Below are 19,880 nucleotides of genomic sequence, written 5' to 3'. Positions count from 1 at the left end.
CGAATTACGATTCGATGCATGATACAATTACGATACTGTATGTTACTGTAATATGCAGATTAATGGAAAGGAGTTGGAAAGAAAATGGAAAGAAAACATGTAGTAGAACGTTTGTTGCATCAAGTGTTGAAAGTAAGTCTGAGGACGTTTTTCCTAAAACATGGCATCATAAAGATGAAGTGTAAAGGGTTCAAGGCTCAGTCAGGGGTTAATCAGAAATTACCTATGGGGTCTGAGGCCTTACACAAACAAATGTGCCACTGGTGAGTTGACCTAAAATGGTGTTTCTAGTGTTTTGAGCGTTAGAAATTGACCTGCATATTTGACATCTTCGATTTCCGTCTCTTACGCTCTATGCTGTCGTGAAGTTTGCCAGAATAGTGGAGTGACTTCTTGTGGAAACATTTGTCGTGATGGTGGTCATGTTGACACTATTCTGAGTAACCAAAACTCCTCTGGGTTTTCAAATGTCTGATGGAGGACCGTCAGTCAAATGTGACAGACAGCTCGGCAGCGCTTTACTAGTAAGAGGATTAGTTGTTTCACTATGAGGGAAGTCTGTGTTTAGGCTGCTGCAGGATGATAAACAGACACAAGACAAGATAATTGTTATTTCAAGAATGAGTAAGGATGAGTAGTGTGCAACTGTTTATTGCTCTTAGACCAGATGCTGAGGTATAATCAGTGTAAATGTAAATGTTTCCTCTAGTGAAGACACCAATAAAACTGCTGGGACACTACTATGTAGCTCCAAATTTTCTGTGTTAAATATACCCATGTTGTAGAGCGAGGCTGTTCTTCTTTCACTGCTAATGACATTTTTCTTTTCTTTTCAAGAATTCATCGACTGTTATAATATCGACACAAAGAGACACAGAATCATCAAAGGCCCCAAACAAGCCCAGTTTGGATACACTGTTCAGCAACACGTGGCTGCTGGAGGAGAGAAGTGGTAAGGAGCTTCTGTTCTTTAAACGCTACTGCTATGCCAAAATATAATACCCTGTTGATGTTTTTCAGCTATTTGATTTTAAATTCTGCAGATGATTGCCTGTCTAATCTCGAGCTTGGCAAACATTGTCTTCTTTCAAGATCATGTGTCACTCATTATAGATCAAACCAGAAGAGTAAATGAATTGTATCTTTGTCTTTCTAGAGTTATAGATAGTCAGAAAATGCTCTGTTGACATTTTAAAGAAGCTCCAAAGACTGGGTTATATATCAGTTTCAAACATTTACCATCTATATTTTGTACCGTAAGTATCACTTATTATGACGTGTATATTTTAAGTATCTGTAAAACTTCCCTGAAATCACCTCTGTGATGTATGGCTTAGATAAAGAGGTCAAGCACATTACAGCTGTAAAACATGCTGACAAGGTCTACCGCTGTCTGACTGTCTGGCACTGAGACATTTCTCCGCAGAAAGATAATGATCTACTGTGCCTCTCCTGCACTGTGCCAAGTTCTGCTTTATTTTTTGCTTACAAAACAAACTGTAGTTCTGCTCTGGATACGTCACATTCATCATATTACCTCACTGCACTAACTCCCTCCTGATGCACGCTGTTGTTAGGCCAACTGGCACCGCATGGTGGCCAGAATTAGATTCTGGCATCCCCAAAACATCTTATTGCAAGCACTGTGCAAGAACCATGCTGAGTTCCAGTTGTGCTTCTGTGTGTCTGTGAATCATTATTTTGTTTATATATATTTAGATTTTATCCCCACTTTTGTTCTTTTCAATGGTTTCCAGACTGGCCTCACCAGGAAATCAATAGCATTTGTCTTTGGTTTTAAATGCTTAGAAATGACTTTGTTTCCTGACGAGACCTTTTTGAATTTGTCGCTGTGTGGCTTCCTTCTATAGGGTGGAGACTTAATGTTTAGACAGCTTCACCCGAAAAGGGACAACATACTGTCTCTTTCCAACAACAAACCAACCTTATTTTAAACATAAAAGTTAGCTTTCTTAGAACAAAAAAAAAAGACTATCCTAGTTGTTAACAACACAACTTACAGTAAGTAGTAAGTTAGGTTTATGTGGTAATGCACCTCTCGAAGGAAAGGTCGCAAAGTGCTTCACTAATTGATACAAAAACAAAATAATCAGTGACAAAAAGCAGCATAAAATCATTAACACTTAGCAACTTTTGATTAATAAGTCACCTACTGAAGGGTTGTTTAGGAAGGAAATTGACCTTCATCATTTTTCAGATAAAGTCTCAAGTTGATGTTTTCCATGATTTATTTTTCACCTAAAAACATGTAAAAAAAAAACAAACAAAAAAACATGTAGTAATAAAACACATTCCAAAGTGAACTTACTGACCCATTGCAACGGTGCCTTGTCATAATTTAATACATGGAGCATGTAATATGTGTAACAAAAGTGTAATTATTTTCCCTTATCTAATTGTTAAAATCACTTTGTGGTAGAGCTGGGATACAGCTCATTAGAAGGTTTTTTATTCCTGTATTACTTTAAGAACGGCCAAATTGTATTATTCGTTAGTTTACACATAGTGCTGCCCTGCAACATAATGGGACCAGTGTTTGTGCGGGAAATACCTAACTGGGCTATCTGTCCCATGCTGATTCTTTATTTGTTCCTCCAGGCAAGTTATCAATCCTTCATCACCCGCATGCAGCCTGTGACATGAGGGCCTGTAGTGTTTGTGTGTGGGGGGTTATGTGTAAAGAGAGACAGACAATATGGTATTCATATAGAATATCGCGCTTGGCAATGAATTCCCTATACTCTGCTGGCTGAACACAGTGTCTGTAAATGACCTCTAAGTCAAAAAAGTAGAAAGCTAGCTGATTTAGAGTCCTCACCCGACTGTCTGTGCATGTGTGGTCTAATACGTTTCTGTACTGGCCTATATCTCAGCTTTGAAATATCAGAGTGGGGAAAGTGAGATGACGTTTGGCTGTTTATTTTAGGGTTAAGACCTCGTTTAACATCAAAGGTTAGGATCGGGTGTGAGCCCTGGTCAGGCTAAATGCTGGTTGGAGATGTTTGGTGATTTTCTTTTTGTCAACAAGTCCCATAAATGATCCAAAGCGACAAGTATTTAATCCATTGCAATATTTTTACAGCCAGGTCTGATACTGTGTATTCCTCTGTGCCAGAGACATCCAGAGTTGTCCAAATACAATAAAAAAAACACATAAATAATCCAGATAGTCTTACTCAATGACATTTTACCTCATTATAATGAACTAGTTAACGAGAGAGTTGAGTCAAGAAACATATTTCTGCTGCCATTAATGCTCATTTATAAACCAAATGTGTAATAAACTGAAGCAAAAAATATCACCCAATAAATGCAATGTTTACTGAAGATTAAGATGTGTTTGGCAGAAGCTGTTTGCACCCATTTAACAATCTATATCTTTCATACCTTTTAAATGGGAGCCATACTTAGGGTCAGGGGAAACTAAAACATTGTTTGTGTTGAAGTTGTCATGATATATAGCGACAGTAATACAGATCGCGTGCCTTCTCCCCACAGGTTAAGGTCAGGCGCTGCAAACGTATGTGTTCTTAATGTACAAGAGAGTAGAGGGACTGCTTGGAGAGTAACAGGGCAATGAGGCCATGTATGTTTAGAATAAAGGTGGCCAGAGATGCTGCTTCGACTGAAGCAGTGTAAAAACTGAACTTTCCCCTTGCGGGGATCAATAAAAAGTAAATCTTAATCTTAATCTTAAATGTCTGAGCATGAATGGAAAACAGTGGCGGAGGAGGGACAGTGCAGTAACAACTTTGCATGCTGCTTCTGGCATCTTTATGAGGCTTAAATAGTTTTTGTATTAAGGAGCACTTGTGTTGATAAAAACCTTCAAATGGATGCAAGAAAAGATAACGTTTCAGTTAGTGTTTTTATATATATGTTTGTATATATATATATATACATACGTATATATATATACATACATATATATATATACATATTATCAAGCATTGTTCAAGTTATTAATGTTTAATATACAATGACCTTCTGTCACATTATAGTCTCACACTTGTATTACACCTTGATTTTGACTCGGAGGACACTCAGTCATCGAGCGAAGTTTAGTTTTAAAAGGACTGTTTGGTCAGTGCAGCAGTGTGCGTAGGTGTGAGTATGCGAACTCACTGCTGCAAGCAACAAACTCATGCTAGACTGTCTATATATTTGTGTGTGTCTCTGTGGGAGTGTGTGTGGAGGGGGTGTGATGCAGAATCTGACAGTTCTCAGCTGGACTAAGGAATATGGCTGATCTGATGAAAAAACACTAAAAAGTTAGTTTGAAGGATCGTTATGATTTTTTTTAAAACACACAATGTTTGAAATGATTCTCAAAGAGGAAATCAATTAAAAAGAATGAGCTTAAACTCACATTAGAAGAGTTTTTGTCAAAAATACATTTTAGAAATTTTTAAATACATTTCAAAAACTAAAATATTGAATAAGATAATGCTTATGCTGAAAGAATATGACAGATGGTTCTCTCTAAAATAAATGATCACTTCCGCAGTATGTTATGGAAAGTGCTATTCCAGCTGCTGTTTTAAGGCAGGAAATTTGCGTCCCTGTGACGATTCGCTTTCAATCTGAATGTCTCTGAAGGATATTACAGGGTGATGAATTGATCCCCCTTTTATACTGCCCTGGAGGTAGAAGCAGAGGCATTACAAGCGTTAGACAGGATCAGCTAAACCAGCGGGGGAGCGCAGCACTGTGTGTGTGTGCATGTCTGACTGTGTGTGTATGTGAAGCTCCTGCTGTGCCGTGCTTCTGCAATGGCCAAACGCAATGTGAATTCATAGGCTGAGACACTGAAATTCTGAAAAGGCTAATGACTTTGTAAGACACGTATTACACCATAAAGTGTGGTGTTACAATATATAGTCAATTAAATGTGCTAAAGACAACTAACAGTAAAAAAACAGAACAAATTGAGCGGTGATAAACACCAGTACGCTACGTAATGTCGACATAACGTATATGTAAAATAAACTCATATAAACCTGTAAAATTCATGGGCTAAATGTTATGGACAACTTAAGTAAAAGTAAGAACTGTTTAACCAAATACTCAATTACTGTGCAGAACTAACTATTACAAAATCCTGTTTCAGTATAAGAAAACAAGAACGAGACCTTTACAGACCTATATATTTGTTATTCATTTATTTGTGTTTAAATGTATTTTATTGGGAGTTAACTCTGAAATAAATTAAAATATTACTTATAAGTACTTGGTAATGATGTTTTTTGTGAATGGTAGCCCATCCAGATCAGTCTAGCCTTTTCATAGAGTCTTTACAATGATAGAAACAGTAATGAATTTAACTTCATGTGTCTCTGATGTCCACATGTGTGAACTTAGAGGTTTGGGGGGGATTTGAGTTTGTTTTTCCCCAAGAGGAAAGTGTTGATGAGGCAATGATTTTCTGCACATAAAGACAGAATTTGTTCTTTTGATGAAAATGAATCTTTGAAGTTTCAGACAGCAACTCTAGCAGAACATGTGGTCACCAAGTGTCAGCCATTTCTGCTGATTTTGTGGGTGTCTTTGTTTAGCTGACTGTGTGTGAGTTGTGTTCGCTGTGTGTACAGATGTGACTTAACTACTTAACTCAATTGAGACAATATTGAAAACTTGTTTTAAATTTTACACGCATGTTAATAATTGGACTGTCTTTGCTTTGCCTGGCCATTTGTGCCCTGTAACTCTCTGACTTCCTGCTTCCCCTTGAGTGGTTTCACCTCATCTGAAATTTTAAATTGATGCAATTATGAATCTTGCCTGTGAGAATCTGTGCGAGCCTCCAGTGCTCAACTTTTCCAAAGTTATCTGATTTCTGAAAAACCTCGGCTCTATGTTTGGATAGGAACAGGATCACAGCTGGAAAGTGACTCTGTAAAGTAAAGTTTTTATGACCCGATCCTGAAGTAAGACAGGCATGCACCTCGAGTCAAAAGTCTTTCTTTGAGGAAGAAATTAAGAACACAGAGTTTTTGATGTCAGTGTGCTTGGACATTATTTAAAAGAATTTTAATGTATTTTAGATCAAAACAATATGATTTCTTTTTCTCCTTAGCCAAAAATTGTAGCATGAAAAACAAAAATTAGAAATAAAACTTTAAATGACCAAAAACAAACATTTTTTAATACGTTTTGACAGAGACGTCAGGAAGATCAGACATATTAGTGAATTCTGTTGACAGTTTCTGACGGAGCTACCCAGTTGAAAGGTCATTGTGTCAAGAATGTGTCATTTCCTAGTAAGCATAATGGGGCTCTAAACACTCTGCCAGAGCTGATGCTCTGTGGGGAGTTGAGAAGAGGCCACATCACCTCCAATTGGCAAAGCACTCTGGTCTTTAAACCTGATGGGATACATGGAGCTGCATACTTGAGTCATACAGCACAGAAGCCTCCCACCTTCCATACCCACTGTTTATTTTTCTACAGCTGTACCAGGTCTCCTCAATGGAGACCTGACCTTTGCTCCTGAGCTCAGTTACGAGTTGCACACCACAAAGACCTACAGGGAGTCTGTGAAGTCTTTCACCACTAGCCTTAAATAGTGTTCCTTTATTCAGGTTGTTTGAAATCTGCAACAACAACAAAAAGTGCTTTTACGCCTGCTGAGCTGGTGGGAAAGCAGAATTTGATCTATTTACTTTAGACACAGTCAGGTGATTGTAATGTCTGTAATCTGGGCTTTAAGTATTTCCCCACAGTTTTAGTAAGGAGACAGAGACCTGTTTTAGTGTTCAGAATAACCAAAATAACAGTGAAATCAAGATCTATGAGTTCATGTCGGGCACAATGGTGCTTTGAACTACATGCCAATGTGAGCAGGCTCTGACAACGATAGTGGTGACATGCTGATTGGATTGCTAGATTATGATGTGTAACACGTTGTATTCTATATCTATAGTCTGGCATGTTGGCGTGTTAACATGCTCAGATTGACAACGTTAACGAGCCAATTGTGAGAATGTAGTCTAAACCAAGTGTACCACTGAGTGTAATAGTTTAAACTTTAGCATATCAACATTGGCTAATTAGCATAACTGAGCTGAATAAGAATGCCATTAGTTTTGTAAATATTTGACTAATTGAATGTGTGAGCCGATGGTGTTCTTATAGAATAAAAGGTAAGGGATTTTGTAGAAATATTTTGTTGAAGTGCATTTAACAGTTGCTGAGTCAAAGTCACAGGTGACTTGATTAAGATATTGTTAAGGTATTATTCATTTCTGCCCAGAAATGTGAGCCAAGTGTTTCGCTATACAAACAGTACTATTTGGGCGTTTGATTGCCTTATAGGCTAAATGGCGTCGCAGTTGCTCAGTCTGCGTGGACTTGTCTTAGAAAATGGAGAGTGCCAGTTTAAGTCCCAACACAGACCAACTTTGGAAAATTGGGACTGGTTGCTGGAGAGTTGCCAGTTCACTGCCTGAGAACTGCAGAGGTACCCTTGAGCAAAGCAGCGAACTCCCAGCTGCTCTGGGCTCTTCTCTGTGTGCAGCCCCCTCTGACATCTCTCTATTAGTGCATGTCACCATTGATGCCTGTCTATAGGATCCTGTTTGTGCATGTGTAAACTCAAATTGGGAATGGGTTCAAGTTCACAATGGAATCTTTAAGCTGTTGGGTCATCTTGTAGATGTTGACAGAGTCAACTAGATAAGTAAACAATGTGACCTGCTGTTGTTCCTATCATATGCAGTATATTAAATCGGTTCCATTTCAGTTTGGGGTCAAGGGGTTTAACAATTAAAAGACAATGCCTCTCTCAGAGCCACACTGCTGGCGTGACTAAAAATATATTGTTGAAAAAGACCAACATTCTTTGTGGGACAATGAATGAGAGCAACTAGGATGGCTTGAATACTTCTCATTAGTCATCTACTTATCCTGCCACTTGAGAGAAGTGAAAAATACGCTCAAAATGAGTGTTTTTAGGAAATGATTATATGCTCGTTACAATCCCTCTTATTCAAGAGACTGCTTTAACAAAAGACATATCCTTTATCCTTTTAATAGAGACAACTGGAATGTGATGACCGAGCGTGACATCAGAGTAACTTGCTTGTGTTAGAGCAGGGATGTGGTTTCACAGCGTATACATCTCTTCCTTCCAAATATGAAAAACATTACCACATTAATAACAGCCTAGGCTTGGGGATGGCGATTCCTCAAACCCCAAAATCTTGTATTCACTGGTAACCATGGTAGAAAATAGCCATGAATCCATTTTTGGTCAAGTTATTTTTTCAGTGGCATTACCATTCCTGCATGCATGATACACCAAGACCAGCATTCACCCATAATGAGCTCTGGAACATGATTGTTTGAACAGCTTCTGGTGAAATTCAGGAGGTCTCAAAGGCAGGCGTCCAAGTCAAAAGGCAACAATGGTCCCTTTTCATCCAGGTAGCTTTATCCTGACCTGAACTTGTGCTGCTGTGTCTCCTCTTTCCAAGGGATAGCAATAACTGGAGTAATAACCCAGATATTAATAGCTATGAAAATATGAGCACTGTAGGAGTCACCATAGTGAAATTACTACCAGAGTGAGACTTTGAATGTTGGCTGCCGGAGTAAAAACACTGAAACTCACATCTCACCAGATGAGTCACTCTTTGATGTGCAGTGATGTACTGTCTGAAAAACATTTTCTCTGGTCATCATTTACTGCTGTAAAATGTCAAATCATAACTTGGGCTAATTATTTGTGCTTCAAAGACACTAAACACCCCAAAAGAGCTTTTTGTAGATTAATAAAAATGACACGCTCCATGAAACAAATAAAAATCTTCAGACTGAAACTTCATTCTTGATGTTGAAAGCAAACAGACAATTATCACTGGATCACTCTTTCTGTGCTGAAGCTTAATTCTATCACTCTGTAGGAGTTAATTAGTTGCTATTGAACTTTCTAATGAATTAAACTGTATAAATCCTTGCAGGATCATAGTCAGAATGGTGTTGAATTGCATCCAACAAGCTGCTGTCTTGGTTAATCCAGTAGTGTACTTACATGATTAAACTCCTAGGATATATTTCAATCTTGTTGAGGTAAAAACAGTAATAAAAGGGACACTATAAAGCTTATTTTGACCTGCTGTTGTTCCCTGTTGAATCCACTTGACATTTGAGTCTTATCAGTCAAATACAAAGTCTAAATGTCTTTTCAATCTGTCCTCAGGAGACTCTACATGCAGAAAAAAAACCTTTTTTGGATTGGTTTGGTGAAACACATGATCCCTCTCTGTTTTTGCCATTCTTCTGTAAATTGGAGGACAATAAGTCTTGTGACTAGATTTGAAGAATTGTTTACTGTTGCAACTCTTAGTTTGCTATATAAACACCTACTGTACAACAGTGTTACTAGTAAAGTGCTACTCAATATAGGCTCACAGTGTTTTTTTGCAAATCATGCAAATCAGGCATATCAAGTTATGTCATGTTAACCATAAACACTTATGAGGTCTGCTCTAAGGTCTCCTCTAAGTACAAGCCTTTCCCAAGAATATTCCCAGAGTTCTCTCTTTGGAAGTTTGGAGCAGTTTTGAATCATGGGTCTGACCTAGAAGTCTTTAACTTTAAGATCTTTCCTTCTGTGATTGTGAGACTTTGACCCAGAAGTCCATGCTGGAGGTTGGCCTTGGTCTGCTTTTGCTATAAAGTGGTGTCAAGTGTCTTTCCTTTGGGGAATTTCTCTTTTGCCCGCTGCTCTCCCTGTGGTTTTCCACTTGGAATTGCATAGTTGTTTAAATTCTTTGTTGACCCATTGTATTTTTTGAGGCTTTTCCAGGAATTTGATTAGTTTAGGATACAAAAAATGGCAATGAATGTCTGAAATAGGCAAACTTAGGTGAATATAGGAAAGTCAAAACAAAGTAGGACAATTGATCCAAGCAAACAACGACAGTATGCATGCTGAGAAGACTGTGACTTTAGAGTGGAGAGGCCTGACCTTAAATCTCATTTGAACATTGCTAGTGAACAATAAAGTATCAATTCCAGACTGCCCAAACAAAACAAAAATAAAGCATTTAATGGCTTGTTAGCAATACGCTTTTTTGAAGTGAATGTTTAGACAATCATATCAACATTAATCTTTTTGTAGTTGTTTTCTTTTCCATTACCTACTCCAGTTCCTCGTGCCATCTGATCTAACTGTAAGGCTGCATGATTCTTGAGCAGATCTTTTGTGGGCTTTTAACTATATTCTTGAGCCACTGAATGTGTCACTCATCATGTCAGCACTGTTTCAAGTTTTGCTGGAAACGTGGAGAGACAACTGACAGCACTCTGTAAATCATAAATGACTGCACTAACAATACGCTATCATCAAATGTTCATTGACACTATAGCTCACACATTGTGGAAACCTACTTTAGTCCTTTTCTTCTGCCCAGGATGTGACATCTCCTCTGATGTAAGTTTATCTCTATAGAATTTAGTTTATTTGAATTTTAAAAATAAGTAAAAAAAAAAAAAAAAAATTATTAGGACATTTGACGTTTTTGTATGAGAATAGTTTATGAAAACATTCTATAAAGTATGTAGAGAGGGTGCTTGGGGCATTCTGGTGGTGTTATGTCCTCTTTTTTGTTATGTTAAAACCTGAGGCAATTTAACATTGAACCTTGTGACTCCAGTACAGTGTTTAATTCTAAGATTAGTGGGACACTTATTCTAAACATATATGTACATACATATCATGTATATACATGATAAACATCTCACAAACCCTCAAGGACTTTAAGGAGATGGTCATGAATTAAAAAAAGATGGCTTTAACCTCCTTTTTGTTTCCAACAAAGAGTTCTTATCTCTGACATTCATGTGAGTTATACCCCCCTAAAGGCCTTTATACCCTCCATCAGTCCTGAAGTAAACACGCTGGACAACATAATATGCTTCATCACACCAAGTCATCTAAAATGTTTCAGTGACATTTATTAGACCATGTTGACCCGGTGCAGGAAACCTACTGTGAAGTAAAGCGCAGGAGTGACTTTTCTCTAACACTACATCATGTGAAAAGAATGTCCAGCACTTAACGGATATTAAAGGAACTCTAAATCCTATGGTGGTCTTTGATGACAAAATTCTTGTGATTTGATTTTATAAATCAGACTGCATTTAGGAAATTTTTTTGTTTTTTACCCTAGAGGTTCCATCAAAGGGTTGTCTTTCAGCGGTGACTGTCTGTGTCCACCTTCTATAGTACTAGTGTGACAAATGCTAGTGATATCCAAGATGTAATCTACAGACTGTCATAGTTCTCAGATAACAAAACCTACTGACCTTGATTATCTAACTTTTTTTTAGCACTACCATGACGCAAATGATCCAACTGTGATCCTAAAAAACCATCTGACCAATTATCCCTATATAGAATATCCACATTCATTTTACGTCAGTATAAGTGAATTTGTTTGTCCCTGACTTAATATCTAGTGCAACCGAAAATAAACTAAAAATCAATACTAGAGGCCTTTATACAGTGAGTGTACATCTGCTAATTCTGTATTGTGTAACAACTGGAAACAACCACCAATCCTGTAGCCTGAACATAAAACACTGAAGCAATTTGTTCAGTTTAATTCATGATGCAGCCAAACATTGTTGGGTTTGGCTTGAAATGGATTAAATTGTTTGCAACATAACACAGTTACTATAGTGAGTTTGCTTACTTGGATCTTAAAACATAAATATTGTCTAATATATATAAAGACAAGATAACAGGACTTTAAAGCTGATCCCTCTGATTATGTCTTTACTTCTATTTAAAAAAATATCAGATATCTGAATAATCAATAACGATTCCTTTAGTGTCAGTTGTACTATGCGTTAGCATTTGTTTGCATGCTATCATGCTACACTGAAGGTAAACATGGTCCTGGGCTAAGCTGCTTAACATCCCAATGTTAGCATTGTCATTGACAGCTGGTTAGTATTGAGCCTTTGTACATCCTCGCAGCTAGCATGTTGGAAGATCTGTTTTCTTGTTCATTTAGCCTTGACCATGAGGCTTTTTCTTACTTTGACCCAGTAGATTAAGTTACTGACCTGTATACAGGCCAGTGGCTCAAGCTGGTGGTGGAGCTAGAGATCGAACCCTGACCTTCTGGTTAAGAGACGACTCTACCACTGATCCACAGCCGCCCCAAATATGTATACAATGCAATATATTCTTGAATGCAAAATATTGCTTAGTGGATATGCGTTTGTATCTTTTTTATGTGACTGGTAGAATTGCTACCAGGTGTGACTGTGAGGAACTGATAATGAATTTGAAGTCTGGTGCTGCTTCACATAATTTTACATGCTCACAATAGTAAACTTTCCTGTATAAATGCATGTTTAAAATCTTCCAGGTCTACTCATGTGTTCTAATAGGGTCACTGTTGTTAACAGTCACTGTCACCCTGCCAGAATAATATACCAAGCAAAGCCTAATCCTTAAAGTTGTTCATCCCCAGTTAATTGAGTATATTATAGCCTTCTGTACAGAAGTTGTGTTATGTGTTATGTTCATATCAGTAATCATTTTAGGCAGATCTAACTTTGTGAATTTCATCTTTTGCAGGTTATTAGTTGGTGCTCCGTATGAAATGAACGGCCCTTACCAGACGGGGGATGTTTATAAATGTTCACTGAGCAGAAGAACCAATGGCAATGGCTGCTCCAAGCTCAACTTAGGTACAGTAACATAAGATTTTTACCATATATTACAAGATATACTATATAAAGCCACAGTGACATCTTAAATATGTAACATCTGGATGGTTGTGTATTCATGTATTGTATCTGTGTTTATCTGTATACATGCTTTTCTGCATCTTTCTCAGTAAGCATCATGTTGGCATGTGCTCGACAGAAGTGTGGGTACCATACCAATCATTCCAGATTTTACTATTTTCTTGAATCGTTTATGTACATTTCCACACATGTGTTACCACACGTCCCACCGCATGCTTCTTCATACTGGTCGCACATGTGTTGTGCTGGTTAAAAGTCTTGTCAAGTGAACGTTTAGATCCGAGGATGTAGACAGCCATTAGTGCTGCCCAGACAGTAATAACAAACCATAGTCCCAGATGGTAGAAATTCTGCTTGGTGTCTGAAGAGTATCGCATGTTTTTAGGTAAATTTGAGTCTGCACATCCAAGACCCTCTCAGTGAGTTTTTTTTCCCTTAAGGAAGGATATCTCTGACCAACGTATCGGAGAGAAAGGACAAGATGAGGCTGGGAATGACGCTGACAGCTAACCCTAAAGACAACAGCTTTGTGGTGAGAATGAAGAAAAAACTCAGTGGATTCTTTTTCTTGAAATAAAACATACCATCATGGTCTGTTGCTGCAATACATTTAATAAAAAAGCAATGGTCATAATGGAAAGAAAGAAAACAAACCCACAAGATTGGCTTTTGATTACACGGTTGTCATGCCGCAGCTCTCCCCGTGCAAGTTATTTGAGCGCATGAACCAAACTTTTTTAGCAGTCGATTATGTTGCTCGTATAAATGCTTTCTTTTGTGTTTCAGGCCTGTGGGCCTCTCTGGTCTTATGAGTGTGGCAGCTCTTACTACAGCACGGGTATATGCTCCAGAGTCAACGCCAGTTTCAAGTTCTCCAGAACAATTGCGCCTGCCTTTCAGAGTAAGCCAGAAAGTATCTTTCCTGTTTTGCCATCATCCATGGACTGTTCTTGTTCACCTCAGGACAACTGTTTTCTCTATATGTGCTATGATGATTAAGTCTTACCTTTATATGTTTTTGCAGGATGTGAGACCTATATGGACATAGTGATCGTGCTGGATGGCTCAAATTCCATCTACCCCTGGTATGAAGTGCAGGCTTTTCTCATCAACATTCTGCAGAAGTTCTATATTGGACCAGGTCAAATACAGGTGTGTAAGAAAGGATGGAATACAAAAAAAGGATGGATTGGTAAATCAGTAATATCTGATACATTTTTAATACCAGACCTCATTTACACAAAAATCTTCCTTTTTCCTTTTTTTCTGTTTCATGGTTATTTTGCCTCTGTTATGTCCATGTACACTTTTTGTGAGCTGATGTGCAAGAAAGTTTTATATTCCGTAATAGTAAGTAGTCATTTACAAGAACATAGAGCTTGTGATGATCATTGTCATTGCGCCTTTGGACAGGTTGGAGTTGTTCAGTACGGTGAGAAGGTTGTCCATGAATTCAAACTCAGTGACTACAAATCTGTTGAGGAAGTGGTGAAAAGAGCTCACAATATCAACCAACGAGGGGGAGAGGAGACCAACACAGCTCTTGGCATCAACACAGCACGGTACTGTATCTCTATCATTTTGTGTACACAACACTACTTTACTTTCTCTCGATTCTCAAGTTTATCTTACTGAATAAAGCAAACTCTATCCCACAGCTCACAAGCTTTCAAACAAGGCGGTCGGCGGGGTGCCAAGAAGGTCATGATAGTGATAACGGACGGAGAGTCACACGATAGTGCCGATCTCCAGCAGGCCATCGAGGACAGTGAGAAGGATGGCATCACTCGTTATGCAATTGCTGTGAGTCTGCTAGAACTATAATTCACCTGGTTTGGATTGCTTTCTCTTTAGGAGTTCTAACTCAGTTTTCTGATGGCTAATAAATTTCCACTGCAGCATTAAAACACCATAAACAGTAATAAGGTGACCTCATGGAGTTCAGTTAAAGCAGATCCCTCAAGAGCTGAGTAAAGCTTGGTGCCAAAAACTCCTCAGAGCATTTGGAAAGCTCTAAACATAAGCTCAGTGGAAGTGCAGTTAAAGGTGTAAATGATATCCTCCAAACCACAGGGTTGCCACCGCCAATACAGCCAATGGTAAACTTAATTCCATCAAATGGCTTACCGTGGCATGGACATCTAAGTCTGAAGTCATTTGGTACACAACCAACTGGAATTGGGGACAGCAATGGCATTTGCATAGAAAACCTTAATCCTCTGAAACCCTCTCAAAGGACTTTTAATTTAAAACTGTTATTGGTCCATTAAAATTGGACATATTTATAGCATTGGCATTGGTTTCTGATCTTATCTCAACAGGTCCTTGGCTACTACAACCGCAGAGGAATCAACCCTGAAGCCTTTCTCAATGAAATAAAATACATCGCCAGCGACCCTGATGACAAACACTTCTTTAATGTGACCGATGAGTCAGCGCTGAAAGATATTGTGGACGCACTTGGGGAACGCATCTTCAGTTTGGAAGGTTTTGCAAGATTTTTATTTGAACATTACATTGCATTCAATTGGCAGTGCTTTTAGAAAGCTATGCTTGTAAAAGTTGGAATTGCATCACTCTTAGCGACTAAAATGGCTTAATGCTGAATCAGTTTTGTACAGTATATACAGTGTACTGTAGGTCCATAGACTTAGCACCACTGACTCACTAAGCAATGTACTGCCGCAAAAAACATAACAGAAACTCTACATTAAGTGATTGTTTAAATATTTTAACTTGACACAATGGTTCTGTGAACTGATATAGCCTTAGAAAAAGACATTTAAAAAAAGTCAAAAATCCATTATGGACACTTCCTAAGGATCATTAGATCACCCAAATTATTAATTGCATAGAGATAGTTGGATAGGCTAAGCATATTGAATATTTCCATGAAGACTATAGAAAGAAAGTATTGTGATAAAAGCAATAACTTTCTAATGCTTCAAGACTTAACAATAGATCAGATTTAAACATTTACCAATTCAGTATACATGCAACTACTTATTGCAGCAAAAATAAAATTGGACATCTGCTTAAAGATATCAATGCCATGCAAGTTTAATTTGGTTTGGTTGGTAGCTTTAATTTATTGGTGTTACAGTGGTTCAGGCTGTAAAAGACTAACTTGTTTACACAGGAACCAGTAAGAATGGGACAGCGTTTGGCCTCCAGATGTCTCAGGCTGGATTTTCTGCACATAACGTTGAGGTGAGTCTGACGTCTGCTACCTCGTAGCCTTTACCATCTGTCACATTATCGAATAACACATATTGTCTCAATTTCTGGTGCATCATAACTCCTTCACACAACCTGCCATTTATCACTTTCCAATCCCCCATGAGGGGCCTGCTGTGTGGCCCCAAAGGCTTAGGTCATCCTGTTTTAGGGGCCCTGACAGAGGAGACAGGTCGTTTTCCACTTCAGCCATGCAGTGATGAGTAATAAGACACCGTTTTTTCCCACGGGAAACATATCAGTGGGAAGCTGAGATGAAATTGAGACAGTTCTGCTGCAGAATGGGTTGTTTTTCCTCTGAGCTTTAATAAATTTATCTGAGAGCAGAAAATTGCAGATGTGCTGGCTAAGGATGACGATGCTGGAGAAGGAAGACAAGACACACGTCCTCTACTGTACCGGCTTTTTATACCTCAGAAGGGATTTTCATTTGTCTTTTACTGGCTCTGTCCAGGAAGTATGCTAATGCAACTGCTTTGATTTTCCAATTCCACCTCACAGTTTGATTTGTCAAGGGAGGAATAAATACATCCCATTGAGAACGAAAAAAATCAGGATACGCAGCTGGGTGGCTGCAATGGTTGGAAATTCTGTCCACAGGGCCAGATTGCAGAGATGCTCGACGACATCAACTTGGGTGTCAAGAGGAGGATATATTATTGGAAAGAATGCCGACTTTTTAGGGAGAAAAAAGTTCCTGAAGCCTAGATGGCTTTGGCGAAGGTGATGTGTGCCAACTGTGAAGGCTGCTCATTTCATATACTGTATCATAGATTTGCGTCCATAGCAATCCCTCAGTCTGCTGTTTGCATCTTTCAGTACAACTGGAAAAGTAGAAAAACCGGCTGTCAAATTTTCAAGCTCTGTTTGTTGGATTCAGCACTTTAAACCTTTCAAAATTATTATACCTTATGAACCATTATGCAGGAAATACAGTCAATACTTCTGTGTTTATGTGAGTTAGAAACTTCATCTATATACTCTTGTGTATAATTGTCAAAAAGTTGAACTACTCTGTAAAGAGTTGCCATCCCATCCAATGTCACGAACATGTCCATACATGCAACAGCAGCAGAAATGGGTCATTGGATTGTAACATTGAACTGTTTTGGGGTTTCGTTCATTTGCCATGGAGACCATTTCGACCATAACAGAGTTGACCACACTGGCATTATGCTGCTGTCAGAGAGTGACGTTGTGCAAGTGGGGGTGAGCACGCAATTCCATCCTTCATGGAGGAATAGGAAGCCTTCCAACATATGCTTAAACACTGGAAAATGTGTTGTCTGCATATTGTGTTTAGCAAGAAAAAAATTGCACTCATTAAGTAAAGGAACCCTATAATTATAGTGTCACTGATACACGGTACGGTGAACCATGGAACATAGAAAGCCCCCCCTCTCTTCCTCTGTGTCTACAGCTAGTAACACTGGCCAGATTTGTTTCTTTGTTGGAGGACAATTTAAAAATACAAACCACTCAAGATAAAGAAGTGACTTGATAATGGGGTTAAGAGACTTAATTGTTTTCCTTGCACTCTGTGATTCGTGATTGTGTGAAAATTAACTGCGTTTGTGCCTTAAGATGAAGTAGTTGGTAATTTGTCAAGAATTCTGTTACAGTTGTAGTTTTTAAGTTTCTGGAGAGAAGTATTGAGGCAGACTTTGTTCTGTGTCTCTTATTGCATTGTTTCAGAATAGTTAATATACAGTATATGGGTGAACATTATAGTAACAGTATATTACAGTATATTGTGGCTATGGATTATGTTCTTTTATGTATTCACAATAAATGACAAGCCGAATGCATAAACAACTAAATGAACCCTGGATCAGGAACATGCCTCATATATTCTATAAATAAATGTTTGAATATATTTCTCCTAAGCTGGGGGAAGGTTGACTGTTATGTTTAACAACAAGTAAACAAGAGAACTTGTTTACCCCTTCACTTGTCATTAAACTAAACAAGAACATTTAAATTTCAACATCATGTTAATGCCAAGGTCTGTTCCACTTTCTCATGCTAACTTCCTTTAATTCTCAAGTTTGAGCATCCTGTCTGTGCTATTTAGAGTCAAATTGCTTTAGCTCAGTGGAGAACCTGGGAGACAAACAAATGAGTATAATTTTGTTTTCACACCCATTTTTACTGGTGATGCTGTGAACATTTACTGACAAAAGGATATACTGTACAGTGATTGCATGGAGATTGAGGACCTTGAAAATCTGAAAAGGTTGCTTAGAACAGTGACACAACCCCAACACTATTCCTCTGCTTTACCCCAACTTGTTGAGCTCTGTTGATTTGGATAAAAGCGTCTGCTAAGTGAATTGTAGAATTGATTGGTTGTGTCTTTTCAGAATAGAGCTACATATGTTAGGGACACCATCTTTACCTGGAACATGGGAAACAAATTACTACATCATGTTTTCAAGCTTTAAACAATTTAAAAAAACATCTACACTTTCTCTTAAACATTTAGACAAGGGGTTTAATTGGTATTTGGAAAGGTATGTATTTCCAAAATGCTTAAGTTGTTTACGTAGTCCTTTGAACCTACATTAACTAGTATATTCTAACAAATTTGAATTGTTTGCGTGATCATTTGTGAAGATATTGGTTTCTTCCTTGCAGCTGTAACCATTTTCCATGTAACCGCCCTTTGTTCTCAAGAATGATGGGAAATGTTTGAAACCACTCTGTTTGGACTCTATATCCGAAAAATGACCATTTTCCAGTTTTAGTGTCAATAAGGGGTTAATGCATTACTGAAGAAGGTCTGGAATGATATGTGAGCTGAAAGTTGATGTCTTTCAAAGTGTCCCAAAACTGTGTCAAAAATCTGATGAGCTCAGTCATCTATCCTCCTCAACATAAACTACCTGTTTCCATTTGTCTGCTACATGATCTTTCTTAGTGTTACATACACACAAACATACATCTGATGTTCTGTTTGATTAAGAGAAAAAGGGGTACATTTAATTAAATTAAATAAAGTTCATATCCTTTACAAGTAATTCACCAATGTAGTTGAAACATCCTTTGTGTTTTTTGTTTATCACTGTTTCCAAGATTTATTTTCATTTATTTTTATTGAAGGTTTGTTTTAAATTTAAAACAGAAACAGGCAATGGGAAAAAAAAATAATACAAGGAAAAACACTTAACATAAATTATTCAGAAGCTATATGTTCCCAAGCCTGCCTGCAAGTTCCCACCCTCACGCACGTTCCCAGTTTCGTACATACATATATCCACACAAACCTATACACATATACATACATATCAATCAATAATAATTGATTAATAAAAATAATGATAACAAATCAAATAAAAAACAACAACAACAACAAAAATGAAGAATACAATTCATCCATCCATGTTGTCCTAAAATATGTTTATGTTGTCAAAAATAGATTATGGACTGACAAGCCCCTTATTGGTGCCATAGATAACATAGGACCACATGCAAAATATTCACAAATATTTAAAAGGGTTGGTCTGGTGTAAACCTCCCTGTGCTATGTTGTCAATGTTCCACATTTAAAGAGCGATTGTTTTAGACAATACAGTATTTTATAAATTCCTGCCTGTTTATATATTTCTCTAAATACATACATATTCACATATTCTGTATATACATGCACTTACTCCCATACATATACCCAAACTCACACATACATGCATACACATACTCAAAGTGCACATATATATACATACATACACATGTGCCGTCCATATACATACATTATTATTATCATATTCCCCTTTTCTTTTTTCTTCTTCTATTTTTCTTTTTTTTCCCATTTATGACCCAAGAACAGTTGTTCAATCGCAGTTCAGAGTCAGTAA

The 19,880-nt window shown here is 37.8% G+C and overlaps 1 protein-coding gene across 1 annotated transcript in view; it reads left to right on the top strand.

The window, feature by feature from the left end:
• The window catches only part of itga11a (integrin, alpha 11a), a 52,955-nt gene that overhangs the window by 7,836 nt on the left and 25,239 nt on the right, over positions 1-19,880 (top strand). Inside the window, exons 2-10 of the mRNA XM_020637695.3 lie at positions 838-952; positions 12,617-12,729; positions 13,230-13,321; positions 13,576-13,690; positions 13,814-13,941; positions 14,203-14,351; positions 14,448-14,592; positions 15,111-15,276; positions 15,929-15,999. Coding sequence (XP_020493351.2) covers positions 838-952; positions 12,617-12,729; positions 13,230-13,321; positions 13,576-13,690; positions 13,814-13,941; positions 14,203-14,351; positions 14,448-14,592; positions 15,111-15,276; positions 15,929-15,999 — 1,094 coding nt within the window. The remainder of the gene's footprint in view (positions 1-837; positions 953-12,616; positions 12,730-13,229; positions 13,322-13,575; positions 13,691-13,813; positions 13,942-14,202; positions 14,352-14,447; positions 14,593-15,110; positions 15,277-15,928; positions 16,000-19,880) is intronic.

Source organism: Labrus bergylta, chromosome 3 (assembly GCF_963930695.1).
Source record: "Labrus bergylta chromosome 3, fLabBer1.1, whole genome shotgun sequence".
In the NCBI taxonomy this organism is placed as follows: domain Eukaryota; kingdom Metazoa; phylum Chordata; class Actinopteri; order Labriformes; family Labridae; genus Labrus; species Labrus bergylta.
The sequence above is the reverse complement of the archived record's forward strand: the minus strand, read 5'-3'. Positions and strand labels throughout refer to the sequence as shown.